This window comes from Nylanderia fulva, unplaced genomic scaffold, assembly GCF_048542155.1.
Source record: "Nylanderia fulva isolate GAGA-0341 unplaced genomic scaffold, ASM4854215v1 Scaffold7, whole genome shotgun sequence".
Lineage (NCBI taxonomy): Eukaryota > Metazoa > Arthropoda > Insecta > Hymenoptera > Formicidae > Nylanderia > Nylanderia fulva.
The window spans coordinates 2,254,873-2,277,931 of NW_028190807.1; the positions used below are offsets into that span (position 1 = coordinate 2,254,873).

General features: G+C 41.4%; 1 protein-coding gene across 1 annotated transcript in view; it reads left to right on the forward strand.

Annotated features, from left to right (window-relative positions):
* The window catches only part of hwt (SH2 domain-containing adapter heavyweight), a 135,777-nt gene that overhangs the window by 101,101 nt on the left and 11,617 nt on the right, over positions 1-23,059 (forward strand). The window contains exons 3-6 of the mRNA XM_029307228.2: positions 3,538-3,657; positions 8,702-8,834; positions 18,970-19,886; positions 20,411-21,995. Of these exons, the coding sequence (XP_029163061.2) occupies positions 3,538-3,657; positions 8,702-8,834; positions 18,970-19,886; positions 20,411-21,995 (2,755 nt within the window). The remainder of the gene's footprint in view (positions 1-3,537; positions 3,658-8,701; positions 8,835-18,969; positions 19,887-20,410; positions 21,996-23,059) is intronic.

A 23,059-nucleotide genomic window follows, 5' to 3' on the forward strand; every position in this document is an offset into this window, starting at 1 on the left:
AAATCTATTTCGGTGAACTTTAAGGATTACGCTTCTTGTGATTTATGGCCGTATCGGCTAGGTGCGTACGAACCACGCATCACATTTTGATAGGAGAGATTCATGAATAAGGCATAGGCTCGATGGAATAAAAATTATATCGAGTTAGAAAATAAAAATTCTCTCGTGTAAAATCAATATTTGCACTGGTGCCTAAAATTTGCAATTTTAATATAAAAATACGTCGGATAACGATATTAACGATGTACAAAAAAATTGGAGATAGCAGTGAACAGTGAAACACGATCTTCAGCTTCAGACATTGGCGGTTTTCTCGAATGCACCTCGTTGAATCGGCCTAGTTCGCATTTGGCTTCCTTATGGTAACGATAGATGCACGACTGCAGTTCAGTCTGTGGGACAGGTGCTCGCCCTGAAGCCGGCAAAGTGCGTAAAATTATACCGTTCAAGCCTCTTCAATTACGCGACTTAACGACGAGACGACGATCGTGTGACAGTATTCCATTTTACGAATATAATCGCTCCGAGGTATCTGCCGGCGATCTTATCGTTGACTGTAACTCCTTACAGTCATAGGCGTCTGCAGGATTTTTTTCAGGAGGCATAATTAAATTTTTTTGTTTTTTTTCTTAATTGAAAAAATTGATTTATTTTCATTTTTTTAATTTTAATTTTTTTTTATATTATGCAAATTAATTCTAGTATTTATTTAAATGGAAAGCAAATGCTTAATTTCACACGATTTAACAACGCGACGGCAATCGAGTGACAGTAGTCAATTTCACGAATACAATTGCTCCGAGGTATCTGCCGGCGATCCTATCGTTGATTATAACTCCTTACAGTTAACTCGACTCGACTCGAACAGCTCACAATTTTATAATATAAAATTATACCATTCAATATCTTCAATTATGCGACTTAACGACGGCGATTGAGTGACAGTAGTCCATTTTACAAACAAAATCGCTCCGAGGTATCTGCCGGCGATCCTATCGTTGACTATAACTCCTTACAGTCGACTCGATTTGACTCGAGCAGCTCACAATTTTATAATATAAAATTATACCATTCAATATCTTCAATTATGCGACTTAATGACGGCGATTGAGTGACAGTAGTTCATTTTACGAACAGAATCGCTCCGAGGTATCTGCCGGCGATCTTATCGTTGACTGTAACTCCTTACAGTCGACTCGACTCGACTCAAGCAGTGCACAATTTTATAATATAAAATTATACCATTCAATATCTTCAATTATGCGACTTAATGATGGCAATTGAGTGACAGTAGTTTATTTTACGAACAGAATCGCTCCGAGGTATCTGCCGGCGATCCTATTGTTGACTATAACTCCTTACAGTCGACTCGACTCGACTCAAGCAGTGCACAATTTTATAATATAAAATTATACCATTTAATATCTTCAATTATGAGACTTAATGACGGCGATTGAGTGACAGTAGTCCACTTTACGAACAGAATCGCTCCGAGAGTATTCTGCCGGCGATCCTTATCGTTGTCTATAACTCCTTACAGTCTAACTCGACTCGACTCGAGCAGCTCACAATTTTATAATATAAAATTTATACCATTTAATAACTTCAATTATGCGACTTAATGACGGCGATGAGTGACAGTAGTCCACTTTACGAACAGAATCGCTCCGAGGTATCTGCCGGCGATCCTATTGTTGACTATAACTCCTTACAGTTAACTCGACTCGACTCGAGCAGCTCACAATTTTATAATATAAATTATACCATTTAATAACTTCAATTATGCGACTTAATGACGGCGATTGAGTGACAGTAGTCCACTTTACGAACAGAATCGCTCCGAGATATCTGCCGGCGATTTATCGTTGACTGTAACTCCTTACAGTCGACTCGACTCGACTCGAACAGTGCACAATTTTATAATATAAATTATACCATTTAATATGTTCAATTATGCGACTTAATGACGGCGATTCGAGTGACAGTAGTCCACTTTACGAACAGAATCGCTCCGAGATATCTGCCGGCGATCCTATCGTTGACTATAACTCCTTACAGTCGACTCGACTCGACTCGAACAGCTGCACAATTTTATAATATAAAATTATACCATTTAATATCTTCAATTATGCGACTTAATGACGGCGATTGAGTGACAGTAGTCCACTTTACGAACAGAATCGCTCCGAGGATATCTGCCGGCGATCTTATCGTTGACTATAACTCCTTACAGTCGACTCGACTCGACTCGAGCAGTCCGCAAATCTATAATACGAAAAGTTTTCAGGAGAAAGGATTACTCTTCACAATGGTATCGTACAAAAGAAGGAACTTGCCAGTTTAACTCGCATATATATTACGCAATACTATATACGAATCGATTTTTTTTAACCCGCACTGCGTTTCCTCTTTGCTAAGTCTCGGGCCGCGTCATTCTCGATGCGTGGCTATTTCCGTTTTTCCACGAACCGGTCGCTTCTCATCCCATCTCCGGTGTCCTCCGACCATTCATATCTCTTTCTATTTTTTTTTGTTTCGATCCCCACTTCACATATTCATACGGCGCTCTCTTTTCTCACAATAAATGCCGACCATTTGCATGTAGGGAGTAAAATTCCCTTCGCAGGGGCTAACGCCGCGCGTCCCCGCGGGCTCACCACCACCTCCCTTCTCTTCCCCCGCGCGATAAGCCGCCGCTAGGGATCCGCGATTGTCTCGATTTATATGCGTGTACAGATGTAGGTGGTAGGTCGCGCACTCCCGGTCCTCGTACGTCGTGCCGAAAGGGACGAGAATACACACACCCATCGATAGATCGATCCTCCGACAGACAGTAAATATCGCTGATGAGTTGGTCCGGTCCAGTCAGCATCGACAGGGATTTGAGAACGTGGAGGAGCGCGTTCGGGGTGCTTACCCTGCGATTTGTCGAGTGGCGGAAATTCTCCGTTCGCTCTCGAGCCCAGATATTTCCCCGTGGATTTTCATCCGTCGGTCGTTCTTCACTTTTTTCTCAACGACATTTCGCGTATTTTCCCGTCTCTAAACGGAGCAGGCGCGCGTGCTTCGGTAACGCCGAGGGTAACTATAGCGAGGGTAACAACTGGCTTGCTTTTAGTCGAGTCCCGAGGATTCAAATGAAGATAATTTGTTTCTATCCGTTGGGACACCGAGAGTATTATAAGGATATAATGATATAATATTATCACGCTATAATATAAAGTATAAATTATTCACGCCATGTAACATCAGCTATGTATAAAGAGATTAAGATCTCTTACATGACGATTAAATGAAAGATCAAAAATCGAGTCTCGTACGACTCCCCTTCTGCGACGCAGATTTAAAGAGTGTCGATAAAGTTTTTCAGTTACCAGAGTTCGCGTCATTTGATGAAAGTCATTTCTTAGAACTTGGAAACTCCATTAAACGACGAAAGTTCTCTCATCGGATAGGGCAGTTAATGGGAAATGATAATAAGCGAGCGTGGATTATATATATATATATATATAATTTTTTTTTCGTTTGCACTTGCAGGTATCGCTGTGCGACGATTATAGTTTGCCCGTCGACTTTGTGAACAAGAGACGTCCTGCCAGCGCCGCAGCTGCAACTTCCACGGTGCAATGGACCCTGCCAAGTCCGACTGTAGAGAATGTAAGTGATTGTCCTGAATAAAGTAATTTAAGTATTTTCTTCCTGGATTTTAAAATATGATTTGAATATTCTGTTACATTAAAACCGACATTAGTTTACTCATTTCATTCTTTTAAGCATAAGATATTTGAAAGGATATGCTTTAACTGCGGCAATAAATTTCACTATTCAAGTTTAATCCGTTTATTGCATAACTCGGTATTATTTTATCATAACGCGATATTCATAATTCAGTTGTGGGACAATGGCGTATATTTTGCAATAGCGAAACAATGGCGTACATTCCGTAATTAAGGAGATTAAAAGACGACAATATAACGACATATATAACTTTTGTATAACTTTAACGCTTTCGCGCGAGCGTTATTATATTGCGGTGACGATAAAACTTTATTCACCGCAATCGCATTTATCTGCATTCACAGTTCAATGAATCCTGCGTTAGGCAAACACTCTGCCGTTATGCGTGCATGCGTCCCCATTGTGGCTCGTTTACAGTCCGAAAAGTTTATCGATATTTCTACCCACGACGTGCAGTGAATCAAAAAGGTTAGAGGGCAGCAAAGTCAAATTCTTCACAAAATATTTGCACATCTGTACGAAATATCATATTATTTGCAAGTATAAAACGTATATAAATTTAGTTAATCAATATTAATATTAAAAATTGGCAAAAATTTACAAAGATACTTAACCCTCAGTTACCTCTCTGGGTTACGTTAACCCATATGAAAAATAATTTTTTCGAAATTTTACAAAATCACTTTTCATTTTTTCTCAAATATCTCGAGTCGTAGAAATCTGGTGACATTTGTATCGATATATGCTTTTTTCTTACTGTCTGGCGTATCGATTGAAAAAAAATACTTCAAAATAGCTTCATTAGATCCAGAAATATAAACAAAAGAAGACTCTGGATTACTCTAACCCATGAGTGGTAAAATAGGGTGGCCAAAAATCAGTGGTAACTGAGGGTTAAATTTTAAATGTATACAAATGTCAACCTCGTGAAATCCTACACGCGCGACAACGCGTCTCATCTTTGGCGCACATAATGTGTGAATGACGTCACTTCCTGTGACTGTGGTCCGAGTCGTTTCGTCGGCTAACGATAGTATTGATATTTTCGCAACGCGGAGAGTCGGGGAATCAGTCGAAGGGAGAGAAATATAATTACAGTGGTGACAAAATACCCCCCGGGTACAGGAGGGAAGGCATCACGGGGGCGTGGAAGAGGGTGAAAAGCGTCAGAGGGTGTGCGAGAGGTGGGAACAACGGACGCGAAAGGAACGACGAGCAGCGTCGCTGGCAGGGCGGTGACTTCCGGCGTTGCTTATAATTGCTCCGGCACTCAGTTTCCAGTGCCTGGGATTGCCTCGGGCGTTTCGCCTAAACGCTTTGGCAGTGGATTTACAGATCCGTCTTTCCGCGTTCTGCGGTTACCGCGAAAGTACGATCTAAATATCAGGCCACGCTCTTAAAACGATTTTCTCGCGAATGAACTTGCAGCTATACCGAAATTGGATGCATTCAGCGATTGCACACAGCAATTAGCTTCTTCTTAAATATTTAACGTTTTATTATTAATTGTTTACATACATTTACGCAGTAATTGTTTCATTATGTTCTTGATAATCAATTAGATTGTTTTGACATATTTTATAACTTTAATGTATATGAGAAAATGTTTGAGACTTTGCAATTGTATATTTATATATTCTTAATATCTTTGATTAATTTTTTTTCTAGATAAGTTTTAGCAAAAATAATATTGTTTGAAATATTTTTTTGATAGTACTTGGTTTAAAATTTTCGCAATAAATTTTCTGTTGTTTGATTTCGAAGATATTAATTTAATGTAAGATATACATTAATAAGATATATTTTTATAAATATATTCTTTTTAAAACAATTTTTGCATATGACTATATTTTATTTTCTATATGTTTGCTTTTTCTGATTCTCCGCTCTCTCTCTCTCTCTTACATTTGATATGTTAATTCGTGAAAAATTTAATTCGCTGCCATCAACTCGACGCCTGATTATTATACGAATAAACGGAAATGTGGCTGAGCCGCGCGAGAGGAAGTTCATAAAAGAAAGAGAAAAAGAAATGTTATAGCGAGGGGACCAACACCTGAGTGTACCGAACAAAAGTTTCCTTCGCCTCGTTGTCACCGACAACCTCCCCCGCGAAAAGTCGCGAAGAGGGAGTGTGACAAAGACAGAAAGAGCGGGTACCACTTGACTCTCGAGAGGGTGAATCGTTATGAGTCCCGCTCGTAAGCCCTACTTAATACTTTAGCGCTTTATTTTATGCGTGAGATCGGGCACTGGTGTGTCGCTCGCATTTATCACTATAACAAAGAGCTTTGGTGCGAGCAACTTTTAGTAGATGCGCTTTGTGCTGGAACGTTGCGGTTACAAGTCTCTGGCGTTTTTTCTTCATCGAGATCGCAAAGACTTTGTTTGCGATTTGCGACGCCCTCGATCGCATCTCGGTTATGGGAGGCTCGATTTATTTGGTCAGTAAATTTAGAACGACGAGCATCGGCGGAATGTCAGAGGGAATTCGTTGCCATTTGTAGCAGGAGCGACTTTACCGGAGCGACGATTAACTTACGGCGAGTGAAATTACATCGAAAAGTGGGAGTAATTAATTCCAACCGATGCAGAGGGAAGCGTCTGACTGTGACTCTTACAATTCCAGGGAAAAGAAATTGACTTCGCGCGAAAGAGAAAAAGAGAGCCACGTCTTTTACGTCGATATTTCTTTGTGAAAGTGAAAGTGATTGATACTCCTGTGCTACTAAAAAAATACTTTTACGTACGCCTTATCTTACGCAGCTCATTTTTCTCTCTGGCAACCCTACTTTATTTAACGCCATTATTTGCATAATGTTAATGATGTCCTTGTATTATCGCGAATATTATGGAAATACTGGCTCGTTTCTCTTAAAATTAAGGGCGATAGACATCATAAGTGTCACGCTTTTCTCGAAAGTGCAATTCTATGTATCGGCGTTATTTATGTATGAACTGTATAGCTTTATCATTAATATAGTTTGACGTTCTACAAGGCCGCAAAGAACATTAATATCTGTATCGCGCAAATGGAATTTTTCGACACATTATTTTAAAAGAGACGAGTCTTTTTTTTATTACCTCCCGTTTTCCTCTATTTGTGGATATTTATTTTTTATATTTGAAATAATAAAATTCCAATTCAATGAATGTACTTTACAAAAATATAATATTAACAGCATACGAGCAAAAATTATATGACAAAACTCGTAAAACACAATATAAAATCGAGCGGTTTTTGGCCAACCCTATAATAATTATATCCAATTATTAACGCGGTGACCAAACAAGGATTAAAGCCCTTGATAAATCTAGCGGCATTAACAAACAAACATGATCGGATATGTGATTCGTGCCGTTTGCACATTCGGTTTGTGTTTAAAGGACGACCTTTTAAGCAGTCAAACAATTCGCGGATGAAGAGGAGAATTGGATAATTTGACATATATCTTGTATATTTATTATTTGTTATCGTCTCTCTCATCAACGCGCGAAATAGCTTTGCGGATTTACTTTACCCGCTTAACGAGGCGTATCGCAGCTATAAATTCGCATATTTTCACTCGTCGAATTAAACAGCAATTCGTCGCCGGCGTTGCCGATAATCCCGCGTAATCGTTTTCGCAACCATCGGCGCGGGATTTGTTGGCAGAAACGTGTGTCGGCGAAAAGTCGAGCCAGCCCGTTTGTCATCAGATTTGCGACAGCTGATCGAACCGTTCCCGCCCGTAATTTCCGTATAAATGTATAAAACGTTATTCACAAATTTATTCGAAGGAGGAATCGCGCGGTAAAGTGGTTGGAAGCAATCGACTTCGTCTTCGAAACAGCCCCTGGGGCACAGCGCCCAACTTTGGCAGGAGAATTCCAATTTTGGGCGTCTTTCAATTTAAGGCTACTTACTTGTCTTCCCCGTCGTTGCTCGCTCTCTCTCTCTCTCTCTCTCTCTCTCTCTCTCTCTCTCTCTCTCTCTCTCTCTCTCTCTCTCTCTCTCTCTCTCTCTCTCTCTCTCTCTCTCTCTCTCTCTCTCTCTCTCTCTCTTTCTCGTCCGTCTTGCATCGCTGAGATGTCTACTCGTCTCGCGCCGTCGAGCTTCCTTGTGAAGTCTCTCCTTTTCTCCCTTACAATCTCGATGATTGTCGATACAAAGTTGAATCTCGAAATCGAGAAAGAGGAAAAGACGCTTTCACCGATTCCTCTTCTTGATCCGAAAGAGCATCGAAAAGCTATCATTTCCTTCTCCGCTATTTCGCGTTATTCGCTCTTTATCATTTGCTATTTGAAAGAAAGACCGAGATCTCATTTATTACTTTTATTATCACTATTGTCAATATCAATGCCTCGAAAATATAGAAAATACTTTTCCTCTCTCGCTCGATGATGTTTTTATCGGAAATTTAATTGAGGAGAATTTTTACTTCTTCCTGTTTTCGATTCCTCGAATTATAAGCTTGTTGAAACGAATGCGACGTGCAATTATGTTATCATATCGATATTTAGAAATATTACATTTATTTCTGTACAAACAGGATGTTAATATCAAAGATCATCCGACCGATTATTTGAACACGCAATGAAAGCGCATTTTTGTGCCAAAGCTATTACCGCAATTGGCTGCGATTCAGGATGAGAAAACGGCATCGACCTAACGCTATCGCGTCGAAACTAGTTCCGATAATAACCCTTTCAGAAAGCATTCCTGCTCGGAATGAAGTTGAGTGTCATTACGCCGAGTACGCCGAGAAAATACGTGCCACTAAATTAGTATTATTACGACAATCCAGGCTGATAACACATGTATGCACGTTTATTCGGTGCCGTACGTGATATATCTAGGACAAGAGTTACGTCATTTAATGAAAACGCCAGATCGATCACAATTTCAGACATAAACGCGCGCCGAATACCGAATGTGCTTTTCGACGGTAACGGAAGGAAATAATTTGTGCTTTGTTTGCAGGCGGAAGTCGAGGTTGTGGAACAATACAGCGACCCTAGAGACAGCAAGAGCAAAGCGTATATCGAGCCGGGAGCTGAGTCGTCTTTGCCGACGATTTACAGAGCAAATCGCAACTATTGTCGACCTTACACAGGTAAGTTTATCCCTTGAGGCGACATCGGACATAATAATGTAACAATGTAATTTTACCTAACAACAGGCCACAGCTGTTATACGCTGGGTGAAATATATAAATTGCCGTCCTTTGTTTTGAAAAACAAAAGGATAATAAGATATAAAACGAGAAAAAATGCACATATTTTAAATTTTAAAATCGTTTCCACGAATATCTCTGCAAAAATAAAGTTTATTAAAGATTTATAATTATATTTTTATTAGTCTGTAGCAAATGTTTTGACCAACGGTATTAATAAATCGATATTAATTGACCTAGAAAAATATGATCACGTTTTTGGAGCACGAATCGTAATTTCGCAGCGTTTAATATACCGGCGGAAATTCAGGATATTATCTGCATCGATTGATTATTGATGGCGTGCGATAAGTTTCGGAATAATGCAGTTAAGCGGAAATTCTCATGCCAAGCCGCAAATTAATGTGGCGAGCCCTCGGTGTTACCCGCCAATACTACGACGTACGAATTATCGAGGTAACAACTCAGTTAGCGCCGGTTAAGAGAGGGAGAAGAGCCCCTCGATAATTGAACGGTACGCACAGGTTGGTCGCGAGTGGCTAACGGATTAATCGGCGGGACCGGACGAAATAGGGGATCATCTCTTTTTCGCGGTGGCTGATACTCATCGATTCGGGAGATTGCGAAACCGCCGGGGCCCGTGGATTAGATAGAATCTCTCGTCCTTCCCGATTTGAGTAGCGTGAGAAACTTAGGGATACTGACATCCCGGTGTTGCGGATTAAATTCCTCCTCGCGGAGGAATGCTGCGGCTAGCGATTAACCCTATATACTTGCTTCGTCTCGCGTATACGATTCGAGGGAATCCGGACCTGATTCGTGACCCACGTGACGCGTCGCCGTATATTCCGACACTCGAGTATGCAGATTGCCGTGTAATACTGATCCCGAGTAAACACCGGTGGAATTTGCGTCCTTACCATATTCATGGGCTTTTAATTCGCGAGTCATCACGGATGTGGCAAGGATCGACGTGCCAGGCAGGTTTGCGCAAGGGTTCGCTAGAGAGTCATGTATAATTCACGACTTGTCATTCTTCATATCATTTCCGCGTGTTAATTTTTTATCGAATATATTAATGCGCGTTTTCTTGCTGCATTCTCTTCAAGTTATCAAACAAGGAGAACAATTCACTTAACTTCCTTTGTCACGGAATATTCGCCTTTATACGTCACGTCTTTCGTCGACTCGCGCCGAAATCTCCGCAGCCAGGCTTTCGGCGGGGACATTATGAGATTAAAAAATAAATTGTCGTCCGTTCGAGGATCGTCGTTCCTTCCGCGAGAATTGAATCAGCAGCCGCGTCAATGCCGCGGGGGTGAATATAAGAGAAGCGGGAGGGTCGGCCGAATGGAATTTGCAGACTGGCCGCTTTATAAAAGGGTACCGATGACGCGACAGCTCGCTTCCCTCCGTTAACTTCCGGCGGTAGTCGCGTCTCGCTGCCTGTCTGTTACTATACCGCGAGACGTACTCGTTCGCTCGTTGACACGAACTTTTCGGTCTCACACGGTGTGTGTGTGTGTGTTGGACGTAGCTTGTCATCGACACCACACACGCGGTGTCTCTCTCCTCCTCCCATAATATGTTGTGTGATATTTAATTAAACTTCCCATCCCTGCTCTCTGTCGCTTGAACCTCCCGCCCATTCTCTCTCATTCCGCTTTCATAGTTCGTAAAGTTTCAAGGGGTATTTCAATCCTCCCTTCTGCGCTTCCCACAGCGCCGTTCCACTTATTAACCGTGTTTCGACCAGACCTCTCGACAGATTTTTTCGTCCTTTTTCAAAGTGCGCTCTTTGCCGTGCAATTAAATTAAAATGTACAGCCGATTACAGTTAGAAGATTCTTTTCGCCGAACAAAATTGCAAGTCTTTAAACGACATGTCAAATATACCTATATGTAATACATATATATATATATATACATATAAATCGCTAAAAATATAAGTTTAGACTCAATAAATCATGATACTCTTTCTTTAAATTCATTTAATCAGTATTCATTAAATTTTATTAAAATGTATTATGGTCGCACCACACAATTTTAATCATGTTTAATATCACACGAGCGTTACTGTTACCAAAAGAACTTTCGGGCTCCTCGTTTGTTCGCGCAACCCCTCTTCGAAGTTACCCTCATTTCAATTACTGGTACCAGGTGACTTGTAGCTCGTTCCGCGTCCCCGAGCAGTTAACGCCCGTGCGGGTTCATCGTATGCAAATGTCCGTCGGTTTGTCCTTCGTCCGAGCGGGAGAAGGCGGGTCCAGCGTTCATCAAACGTTGGTCAGAAACTGCCAGCGTATTTGTAGCGTGAATTTATACGCGTCTAACAAAGTGCTGGGTTAGAGCCGAAGGCTTTTCAATGTAATGCCGTCTGATTCAACTGTCCGATCGAGCGCGATAAATACATATTCATAATGATTAAATATAGATTCTAGAATATCCGACTTCTATACGATACTCAATTATAATACTCGGGTTCATGTGTAAATGGCTCGAAAAGTTTGTTTGATCGCCACGAAGATGAATAGTCAACAAGACCCTTCTCCGTCCTTGTCTCCAACTTGCTATCCTCAATCATTTCTCCTTGTTCTCTCCTTTCCCTCTCTGTCTTCTCCTCTTCCTACTGTCATTTCCCCTTTCGAAATACACCGTACTCTAGCCCTCACTTTCTCGCGTCGTAAACTAGATCATTTACAAACTGTCAACGACATGGTTCCGACTCATCCGATGACAAAAGTACGTGGTTCTTGGATCTTGAGGCGAGATCTTAATCTCCGCGCAATTTTGGAAGCTGAATTCGAGCATCGCCGCGAATGAAATAAAAAAGTTTTTCTACATCCAGCTACAACAACGCGTCTCGTGATCAAAATAACTCAATTGACATCAAAGCTCCTGACTTTACGACACAGAGATTTTATCAGTAGTCATTTAGGAAAGCTTTGTAAGCATATTATTAAGTTTCGTAAGTACGTTATTGAGTTCCGAAACTGTCCTATTCTCGTTAATAATACATAAATGAATTAGTGTCGTAAACTCTATCATTTTGTTTCGTTTATCGTAAAGCCGAGTTTCTCGCAATTGGCGACTGTTTTAGCTTTCTCTCTGGTAATTGGTTTTTTCGAGTTTAAATTTTCATATACTAAAAATAGCACGAATAAAGAATGATTGATGAGATTTGTAAATGAAAAATGCTTTGATATAGAGAAATTTTCTTCGCGGGATTATTTTTCTTTTGTTTTCGTGCAGAACCAAAAAATACATCAATTGTAAAAAAGCTCTTCCTTTATGTGTATATATACAAAATGGATAGTATTATTACAAATCGGCTTGATATACCATAAAATCTTTAAATAACATTGATTTCGTCTCTCAATATTCGTTGCAAATACTCGTAAGGCAAAGGTCGCTACTAAACTACGAAGCGAACCCTTCGTTGTGAGGGAGCCCTTGAATTCATTTCATGGGCAATTGCAATTAGCATTTATGTCGCGATTTGCATATCGTTGCGAGACAATTTTGCGCGCGCTTAGCCTAATCTCTGTGTCAGATGTTCTCCCGTCGTGCAAGAAACGTTCATAGTTGCTGAAGATCGCTTATCTCACCGTATAAACTACCGAAATTTCCGGTGAAATTCGTGACTTCTGAGATAATGCTAAGCGACACGTAGCGAGAAAAATATGACACAGAATTTATAAACACTAGAGCAGCACTCGCACGCTATGCCTCGCTTTTTGAAAAGATTGATATTAAAAAAAATAATATAAAGTTATTATTAAACTCCATTAATCTCTTCTCTGACAGATATCAATAGATTAAAGCGTTAATTTGCTAATAAAAATAATAATGTTTTTACCTTTAAAATAATAATACGATTTAAAAATTAAAATACTAATATGTTTTAATAATATATTCGTAAATTTTAAGATATGGGGATAAATATTTTTACATGAATAGACCAACGAAGAAAGCGCGCCCTGCTTCCTAGTTACAATATTTAAAATCAAAATGGAAATAGCAATTCTATTTAAAGTTACATTGAATACGATGTCAAAATAAAAACTCGGATTTCTCGTTAACCCGATGATTCGTCGCGCGATGAGCAGCGGAACGTAAGATTGAATTCGAAAGCAAAAGTAAACTCGCGACACGCGATTAATTCGAAGAGTCCATAAAGGGTGCAGAGATAGGCGCAATCGGACGGACACTTGAAATCAGCGGCCAGATTTCGCACACGTTCGAAAATCCTCTCGGTTTACCTATGTCGACATCCCCTGTGTCTCTTTCCAAACGATCATGCTCACGTGTGACCACCGACGTAGATTTCAATTGCGCAATGTCTACCGATAGGGAAGTAGCGAATAATCCGTGCGTCATCCTCTCTACCATGAGCTTTGAGCTGTATCATCTGCTCCCTTTTTCCTGCCGTAAAACCCTTTCCAATGATTTCAAACATTGATTTTATTGGCAATAAAATCAATCCAAACTAACGATGCAACGTTGCATTTGCATAGTCGCCTTTAACGAGGAGCGAAATCACTGTTGAGGATCAGCCGAAGCGTGATAGGATTTAGGGCTGCGAGCTTTTTGCTTGCTCTACTCGTCGAGTGGACGCGATTCGTATCACGCTGTACCGGATGTGTTGATTCTATAGTCATTGGATGATATTTTAAGGACGGCTTTTCGCGATAAATTGAAAATAAATTTTAGCTTGGATCGGACGTGAGCGCGGAATTATTTGTCCAATCATTGAAAAGTATAAATGGTATCCACCGACGAGCGCGAGAACGTCTTCTCTCGATTCGGCGCTGTCAGCTTTATCGATGAACGGCCTTTTATACGAAACAGAATCAAAGGAAATCGCATCAGAGTGGTATTCTAAAAGATCTACGTACCCTTCGTAATCAGTCGCCGTTTCAATCATCTCGACTATGCGTACACGTATATTCGACGACGTGCGTTCGTGTAGCAGTGTAGAGTTTCTAAAGGCCGCCAGGATTCCTTTCAAAGTGGCCTGCCTGCCTGCCTCTTCCTTCGACGTTTCCTCTCTCTTTGTAGTGACAGCTAGTAATCGTTGCCGTGACCCTGATAACTTTGGCTTGTTAGTAGCTTCTTTTTACTTCGAAAGGACGACGAGGCGTAATAAAAGGGAGGAAGATGCGCCTCAAAGAGACGTCGGCATCTGAATCGCTGCGTTACGTTGCAAATGATCTTTGTCCTTATACTCGTATATGTCACATTAAAAAATAAAATTACAGGCAAAATTAATTGATCGATTCGAATTATTTATAACAACATGAACTTATTGCGACATTTATAAGTTTTATTCTTCCTTGTTGATTTGATAATTTTCAAGTGCATTACGTGCATCTTCGCGCAATCAAACGTTATTCTTCCATGATCCTTGATACGGCTGATGACACCAAATTTTTTTTTGCACCAAAATACTTTGGCCAATCTCGCGATCGTAACTGTGAATCTTGGCGCGACCGAGCCAATAACCGAGATTGCCTTTCATTTCATCGTTGCTCGGCCCAGCCCGTAATCTTTAGCTGCTTCGTAGACAGCCCGAAGGCGGCCAGCGTATTTCGTCCAGCAAGATCAGACAATTGCACGACCGCTCTTATACTCTTCCCTTATCCCTTTTTTTCTTCCTAGAAGACGATACAATCCCGCGATCCATATATTTCATGGACCCATTGTCGTCACCTCTGTCATGTTACGGGCACAATATCTAATAAAAGGCGGAGCGAAGTGGCTTCGAGGTTGTGTTCGCGGTCCATTTTCTTTATATAAAGCTCTTCCCAAAATTTTGCTCGCCCTCGGAAATTTTGCCGCCCGTCAATTGCAGAGGAAACGAAAGATTGCATAAATGACGTCATAACCATCGCAGATAAAGTCGCATAACCGAACATCTGCTCCCGAAACAGGATATCGAATATCCTGAAAACTCGTATTATCAATATAGTTGTAAAGTGCTCTCAGAATGACATTATTTTTTTTTCCATAGTAGAGATTTATTGTATGATTATCTAGATTGCAACAAGATGTGTAATCTTATGTAATTTTAAATTGCTCCGATATAACAAAAAATGTATTTAAAAAATTAAACATATATATTATTATTCGTAAAATTTTATAGATATTAATTAATATTATTTTTTTTTTTAATTTGCAATCTGTGTAATGATGTAGATTCTTTATAATTTCGAGAGCTTTAGAGACTAGATTGATGAATGATAATTATCGAATCAAACCAAGCTTGTATATTATCCGTTCAGTTATTGTCAAATGATTTGATCGATAGCCATGCGAGCCATGTTGTGTTATGGGTTCATAAACGATTCCCGATAGCGTTGTTAGGGATCACGTTCCATGATCTTGCCCGAAGTGTTTCTAATCCAAAGTTGATTGCAATATCATAACATTGTTATCCGCTGACCTGAATCGATGCAAATAACTTTCGCGCGCGTGTTTTCTTTTGTATATCCTCGTTTGCGATTCACACATGATCCCGGTACAGTTATATTGCAATTCTGAGATAGATCGTTTCGGATGTTCATCTCCGTTATCTACAGACCCATGTAAACAGGATGCATACGACAGCATTTCGTGTTATCTGTAGTGATTGCTAGGCGAGGGTTGTCGCTCACCGGCAGTAATAGATTCATTAGGGTAGGCACCACTATACCATCCCAGTGCGACGTATCGTCGGCCCCAACTCCGCATACGCGTACCCTCTTTCATTTTCTGTCACTCGATCACTCATTCGCATGTAGTATCCGTTACTGATTCATCTACTCGTTCGATCGTACTGTAATGTAATTAGATATTTACAACCTCATACCAACACGTTTTATCTTTATGCATTTTACATAAATAGTAATTTTTTATGTAAAGTGTGTCATTTAATATTTGTTAAAAAATATATGAATATTTCAAGAGAGTATTTTTTTTATGTAAAATTTTATAATTTACAGTTATATATATATCTTATTCATTAGCTGGGAAGATAGCGTAAATGAATTTGAGAAAAAGCTTTCTCTCTATTTTAAATTTCTTTCACTCGCAAATTAAAAATATTTATTCACGTCACATGCGCGAACGGACGTGCGCGTTTTTCAGATTATGTAATCCAGTTCAATTTAATCGAATTGATCGATTATATCAACCTTCTAACTCCTGTTCTCTCTTTTGTGTAGTTAACAGGTACCTGGCAAATCTAATTATTAATCAGTAATCAATATCGTTGCAATTTGGCGATGTGCTAACATACAGCATTCCTTTGCGTGTGCATTCGCGTGCGTATTCGATGGGAAACCATGGTATCGATTGCAGTTTTTCTCGCTTGCAAGCGAGTAATCGAATTCAACGAGTGAGAGATGCCTATCGATCTCACCACAGATTAATCTTGGATAAACGTAATTTTTTTCGCGCGACGAAAAAAAATACAAAAAAATCTTGGACATTTTAAGATAGAGATACGGAGATATTTTTATTAGACTTTCATCTTTCGTTTAAATTGCTTCAAATATTGACATAAAAAAGCAAAGATCGTTTCCTTGTTCTTATTGCAATTTTTTAATATATTTGCCCTCTCGGAACTTTAATCCTACATCTTGTCCGAGTTGTATGAACGAAGCAGATGCAAATACATATTCATGATTTTCTTCGATCTCACTTCCACGGGAAATCTTCTCCATTTTGTTTTTTGTTTCCGGGGAATCGTGTTCCCCTCGGCATATCTTCTCTGATATAATTTTCTCGTGATATTACATCAAATGTGCGTGGGTGAAGCAATATTGCGTTTTCTCCTTAGTATTCCTTTTTCATAAACAACACTCGGCTATCGTATCTTCATTATTAATTTTCGTAGCAAATGTGCCCTTTAACTCCCAATGCGCATCGTCGTATCTCCTTGAATGTTTAAAAGTTTAATAGTGAAAAGTTTCATCACACAATGTCGGAAAAGTAGCTAGAGATGAAAAAAGTGATAGATCCTCGCTCCGGTTCTCCTTTTTTATTCCTGCGGCAAGGATGGGTCATCAATTGCCTCCCGCTCCTTTGTGAAAGTTTGAATACATAGACAACGTCTGGTTTCGCAAGGACCTTCTACTGCCTCGGTATTCGGAGTTTCTTCGTCGTTTGTCATTCGCTGGCAAGAATGTGCCGCGAATCCAAGAAAGAAGGTGAAAAGAGAAATCGCGATTCGCTCTCATTTCGCGTCGCTGGGCGAACCGTGCGATAATTTTCCGAATTCATTGTTCAGGAATTAATTTCCCCTTTCGCGACTTCCCCGGGATCGTTCCTTTGTATTTGACCATGGTGAATAAAGTTTGAGCCCTCGTGCGATAGGGAAATACGCCGGAAATTAAGGATATCCTGCCACGTATTCGATTTTGTAGTGATTTTATATCGTGGGTTCTCTTTGAAATATTCATAATTTTGTAACCCGATTTAAGTTATATAATTTGATGATTGTTCATTTATCTACGTTTACATTCAATTTTGCGAAATGCGTTGATAATGAAGGATACATACTCCAATTTATCAATATATAATCAGTAAGCCGTATATTTCCCGGTTTAATAATTCCAAAGTATCTATAGTAATATAATATCTTTGATGTGGAAAATTATACCACTGAGCAAAGTTGTTAGCCGATCCTTTGTTAAATAACTCATGGATCATATTAATAAAGTTGAATGCGTCGGGTGGCAAGATAAATGCTCAAAGCATAACAATGTATCATTAGGTAATTACATTGTGTACGCACGTCCGGTGTAATTACTCATATATTTCGTATAGAGATCGATCGAAAACAAATTACCCCGTGACAAAGAGACGTACAAAGAACCGTCCATTGCATTCCGCGTGGTCGATATCCGCATCCTGATATTGCGGCCCTTTGTGTCTGGTGCCAGACCGGACTAGCTGAACGGCGCGACGAACCATAGCGATCTTCGATAATCATTTTTTTCTCCCGTTCGGCAAGTTTGTTCATATATATCCGCGACGGTGTGCCTGTCAAAAGCAGCAACCAACATGGTTTACGGCGCGCCCTCCCAAAGGGATGGAACAAGGAAGGATTTCGACGGGACCCTCTCCGGTCGAGCATAATGCGCCCATTATCTTCAGTCCTTTCGTCTATCCCGCGTGTGTACACTGCTTATATAATGTACCGGGTGTCGGCGTAATTTCGCGCCTCCTCCATTTGCTCGATCTCTTCTCCTTCTCCTTCTTCTCCTCGCTGTCGCGAATGGCCATGACAAGATCGTAAAGCCTAAAGAGGCATTAGACGATGCTCGAACGAGACGACGAGAACGAATACAAAGAGGACGAAAGGGGTGGCTTGGTCGCGAGGACGGAGAATGATAGGATACGTCGAGCAAGAAGGCCAGGAACCATTACGGTAATATCCCAAGGACGGAGGAAGTGATTTTTAAGGAGACGGGGCAGCCATTTCAAGGCAATTTTGCTTTCCCCGTGAGCTTTTTCGTTCTCTTTCTTCGACGACCCAGGTTCCTTCCCCTACAACGGAACGATTATGAAAATTTCGCGCCGTTTTCGGGCTTCTCGTCTGCGGTGAAAGTGGGCTTTGTATGGTCAGGACATCTTTTTACGCGTAAATCTCTTGGATTTCGTGCTTACGACCGATAAATTCCTGTCACGTGATAAGATTTCAAAGTCAAGATCTTTTTACATATAACGTGTGACCTAAGAATTATTAGCATATTTCTGTAAATAAAAAAAAAATAATTATAATAATTCGTTTCCCAATTCAGCCGACTTTCGGACCAATATTTTTCTCGCCTATTTCTTTACAGGGGATGTTAAGAGAAGGAACAAGGGGAATTTCTGAGATCCCAACCATAGGATTCAAATTCCTTAGTTTCCAAATGTTCTTTCTTTCTTAATTGTCACAATAACATCGCGTTTGGCTCTATTGATCGAGAGGAATGAAGTGTAGATTGTGGTTTCAAAAATTAAGGAGCTGACTTAAAAATATTCTTATAATTATAATAATTGCTGATGTTAATTACATGGACGATTTTTCGCTCAATTTTTCTAGATCCGTCGGCATCCGGCTCATCCTGCGAGGACGACGAGGAGAGACGGCTCGTCAGCGTCAGAAAGCGGAAGAACAGCGTCTACGCTACCTCCTCGACTCGCGCTCCATCGGCGGATCGAGATACTTTAACGTCGACCGATGGCCTGCTCATCGACTGCGTCGCTCTAGTACATCTCGCTGACCAATCCCCGACCGAACCCCAACCGGTGCGTCATCCGTCGCCGTATTACTACGGCGATCTCTTCAAGGTCCCGGAGCAGGTGGCCAAGTCGCAGCCGAACAAGTATCGGAAAAGCGTCAGCCTCGATGTACCGGGCGAGCGTTCCCGCACACCCGGTATACCGAAGAGGAACTCGGTAGCGGGTGATGGCGGTTCTTACGCGACGCAACCACGGCATTATCAGCAACAGCAGCAACCGCCGCCGCCGCCGCCACCGCCGCATTATCGAAGCCAGGACCTGGTGAGCCCCACCTCGGGGAACGAGCATGCTGTCCCAGCCAGAGGCGAGATCCTCTCGTCGTGTATCATCACCGAGTGGGATCACACCCTCATGCCACCTCATAGACTGTTGAGCCATGATTTGCCCACCGCCGTTTGCACGTGCGTCGCATCGCCCGAGGAAGAGGAGGATGAGTTAGAACGACGGCAGCCGCAAGTGACGCGGCATCAGGTGCGCAAATTACGACGTACACGGAGGATAGATCCGCAACCGATCCTCGTCGAGGACGAAGACGACGTGGAGGGTGAAGACGAGGGGGAAGAGGAAGAGGACGCGGAGCTCGAGGACGAGGACGAGGAAGGGATGGCCAGGCAACGTCACCTTTACGAAACGGCCTTCGATTGCAAGGTCAATCGATCCGACGATGATCTCGATGATCTCGATCGCATAACCAACCATGCGGTGCTGCACTCTCAAGTACGTATAACTTTGAGCTATCGTTTAAATGTCTCGAATATTATTTCGAAATTTTATATTTAATTATAAATATTATAAAGATAAATTATAGATATGAGTTTTTAATTTTTTTCATACGATATTCCATTAAGAGGATCCTAAACGTCCTTGAGAAATTTTAAGAAAAAGATTGATCAATTTGTATAGTCTCATATATCTTGATTACGGAATTATGAATGCTTAGAATTCATAATTTTGTAATCAAGATATATGAGATTATACAGATTGATGAATCATTTTCCTGTACAAATTTAAGTGTTAATATTAACAAAGGGCGAAGCGCTCTAATTTCAGATAAAAAATCACCCGTATGGCCATTAAATAGATTTATAGTTTATCTAGCCTCACATTTTGTCGATAAAAAACAACAGACTTCTCAAGAACGTTTAGAATTCCCTTAAATTCGCTTTGTCTTCAACACGAGTAAATCGTACAAGTGTGTCGTAATTATTTTTGTGAAAATAAAATTTGTGGATAAAACGCAGATGCGGAGCAGCAGTGCCGCGCTCGTGAGCAGAACGAGTTCGTCAACAGACACATCGAAACAGCAACATGCGCAGCCACCTCCTTACGCCGGCCAGTCGCAATCAAGCAAGGACCATCGACGCAAAGTCGTACTTCTCCGCCCAAAACCGATTCCGAGCCGCTTGCAGCAGCAGCAGCAGCAGCAACAGCAACAACAACAGCAACAGCAATCAGACAATATATCCACTCTGTCCCAGGATATCGAGTCCCTCCAAATAAATTCGAGCGATGAGAAAACGGGATCGCCGAGATTACCCGCTCGCGATTATACGCCATCGCCACCATCGACCGCGCCTCTACCCGCGAAATTTCACGGGAACCGAGATCACTTGCTGCTGAACATTCGCAGCGCGCCGAATCTCCCCTCGCAGCCTGACTATCCTCGTTTGAAGGACATGAGGCTGCCGGTGAAGTCATTGCGCGCCAAGGATTCGCCGCAGAGCAGCGAGGGCAGCATTCTCGAGATCAAGAGTCGGCCGAAGACCTTCGTTCAGGAGAACATCGACTCCTCGCAGAGTCGTCGATTCGACAAGGAACTGATTTTGGAGTTCAAAGACAGGCCCCGGGAGGAGCGGCAACGGCCGCGCAGTCTGATTCGCGAGAACAGGCCGATAATGGAGTTCAAGGGCAGGCCTCACGAAGCGGAGAGCGATCTCGCGAGACCGGCGCGACGAGAAGCCGGTCTCTTAGAGTTCAAGCTGCGCACTCCGCGACGTCGGGTCGGCTACTCCAGTACTGAGAGTATGGCGACCAGCAGTAGCGGTGGTAGCATGGAATCCATCAGGAGTAGCACCAGCGAGGGCAACCGCTCCACCAGCAGCTCCGACAGTCGACACAGCACCAGGTCTTTGAGTTCCCACAGCTCGGATAGCGGCAGCAACTGCTTCCATCACCAACATCCATCGTCCCTATCGGGCTTCCTGACTCATCACGCCACCAAGTTGCACATTCTCTCGCCGATCTCCGACAAATCGTCGCAAGAGCCGGCCTCGGAGACTTCCGACAACAATCGTAATAACAATTCGCAGAAGGCCTCGCCTGAGGAGAACGTCATCACGGAGAATAACGTCACCGCGGGTAACAACACGAACGCGGTCACCTCGCCTATGGACACGTCCTTCAAGAAGCGACGAACACCGCAGAACAAGAATCTCATTAATCTGGCACTACAGTCGTCGTCGTCGGGCGATGCGGAGATTCAAGGATCGGACAGCGGGATTTCCATCGAGTCCCGCGCGGGCATCAAGTGTAAACCCTTTGGCTTCCACTTGCTGAAGCCGCAGCTAGACAATATCAATTTCGTCGACAACGAGCCGGAACTGTCGGATTTACCCTTCGACATGCCGAAGCTTCGTAGGAGACGACTGCTAATGCAACAGGACGCTACTACATCCGGAAGCGCGACCAGTGTCGACTTGAGAGATCTGCCTTTCGACATGCCGAAACTCAGGAAACGCCTCAGATGTACTCAGAGCATCGAATCCAGCGCGTCTCAGGCGTCGTCCAGTCTTTCGGTACGCGATATGGAGCCATCTCCTTTATTTGGTGAGTTTTCATTCGCTTGTGTACTATTTCGTATTTTTAGAAATAAAAATGTTACATATTCTTATATACAATATTTTAATACATAAATACATCTTTTTTGAATAAATCGAATTTTATATAAAATTTTTTTGAATGCTATTAACGTAAATGGGGAATCAGCCTTCGAAGGGAGGATCCGGGTTACCTTTCTTCTTAATCGAGCGTCTAGCCATTAAATCGATAAAAACGGTACTTTCGGCACCTCGAGGTAAATTAAGTACTCATCAGGGCCACAGGGGCTACTGTAATTTAATGCTGATCGTTGTGAACCTTCCAGACAACAGCTAACGTCGTTAAGTTTCACTTAGCTGCTCTCAGCGATTAGATATTTACTACAAATACACGCCTTTTTGACAGTCATACATATATGTTGATACGATTATTTATATATTTATCCCTTAAAAAACGATATATCTATGCACTATTACACGCACAGACACACACACACACATTTATATATAATACATATATATAATTTATTATTCCATTATCATTATATTATTACACATATTACGCAATAATATATTTATCTACTGCAGCGTGTAATTAAAAATATAAATTATAATTTAACTAAATGACCCAACTATATTAAAACATGATAATAAAACCGTTTTATATCGTTGCAACATATTATGAATTGTAAGCTATGATAAACAATTATAATTCGTGAACGAGGAGAAACAGCCAATTCATAGCAAGTATATAATTTATCAAGTGGTATCGAAGTAGCTGGCAACGGTGTAATTTAAATCGTATTAATAATACGAGTTATACAATATCAATAATTTATCGCCAGCGAGCAGTGAATCTGGCCCGATGCGAGCCATGCAATGCATCGTGTAACGTTTCAGAATTAGTCAGGTGATTAAGCCAGCGTCGCTGCCGCGCATCGGGTATTCTCTTCCCAGTTATCCCCCGAAGCTCTATCGTCCGTCCTGATGGGACTTTGAACGCGCGTCGTTTACCCTCCGAGTTTCCAAATTGCGAGAGCTCTAATGCAGGAGCTTCGGGAACAAGCTCTCTCG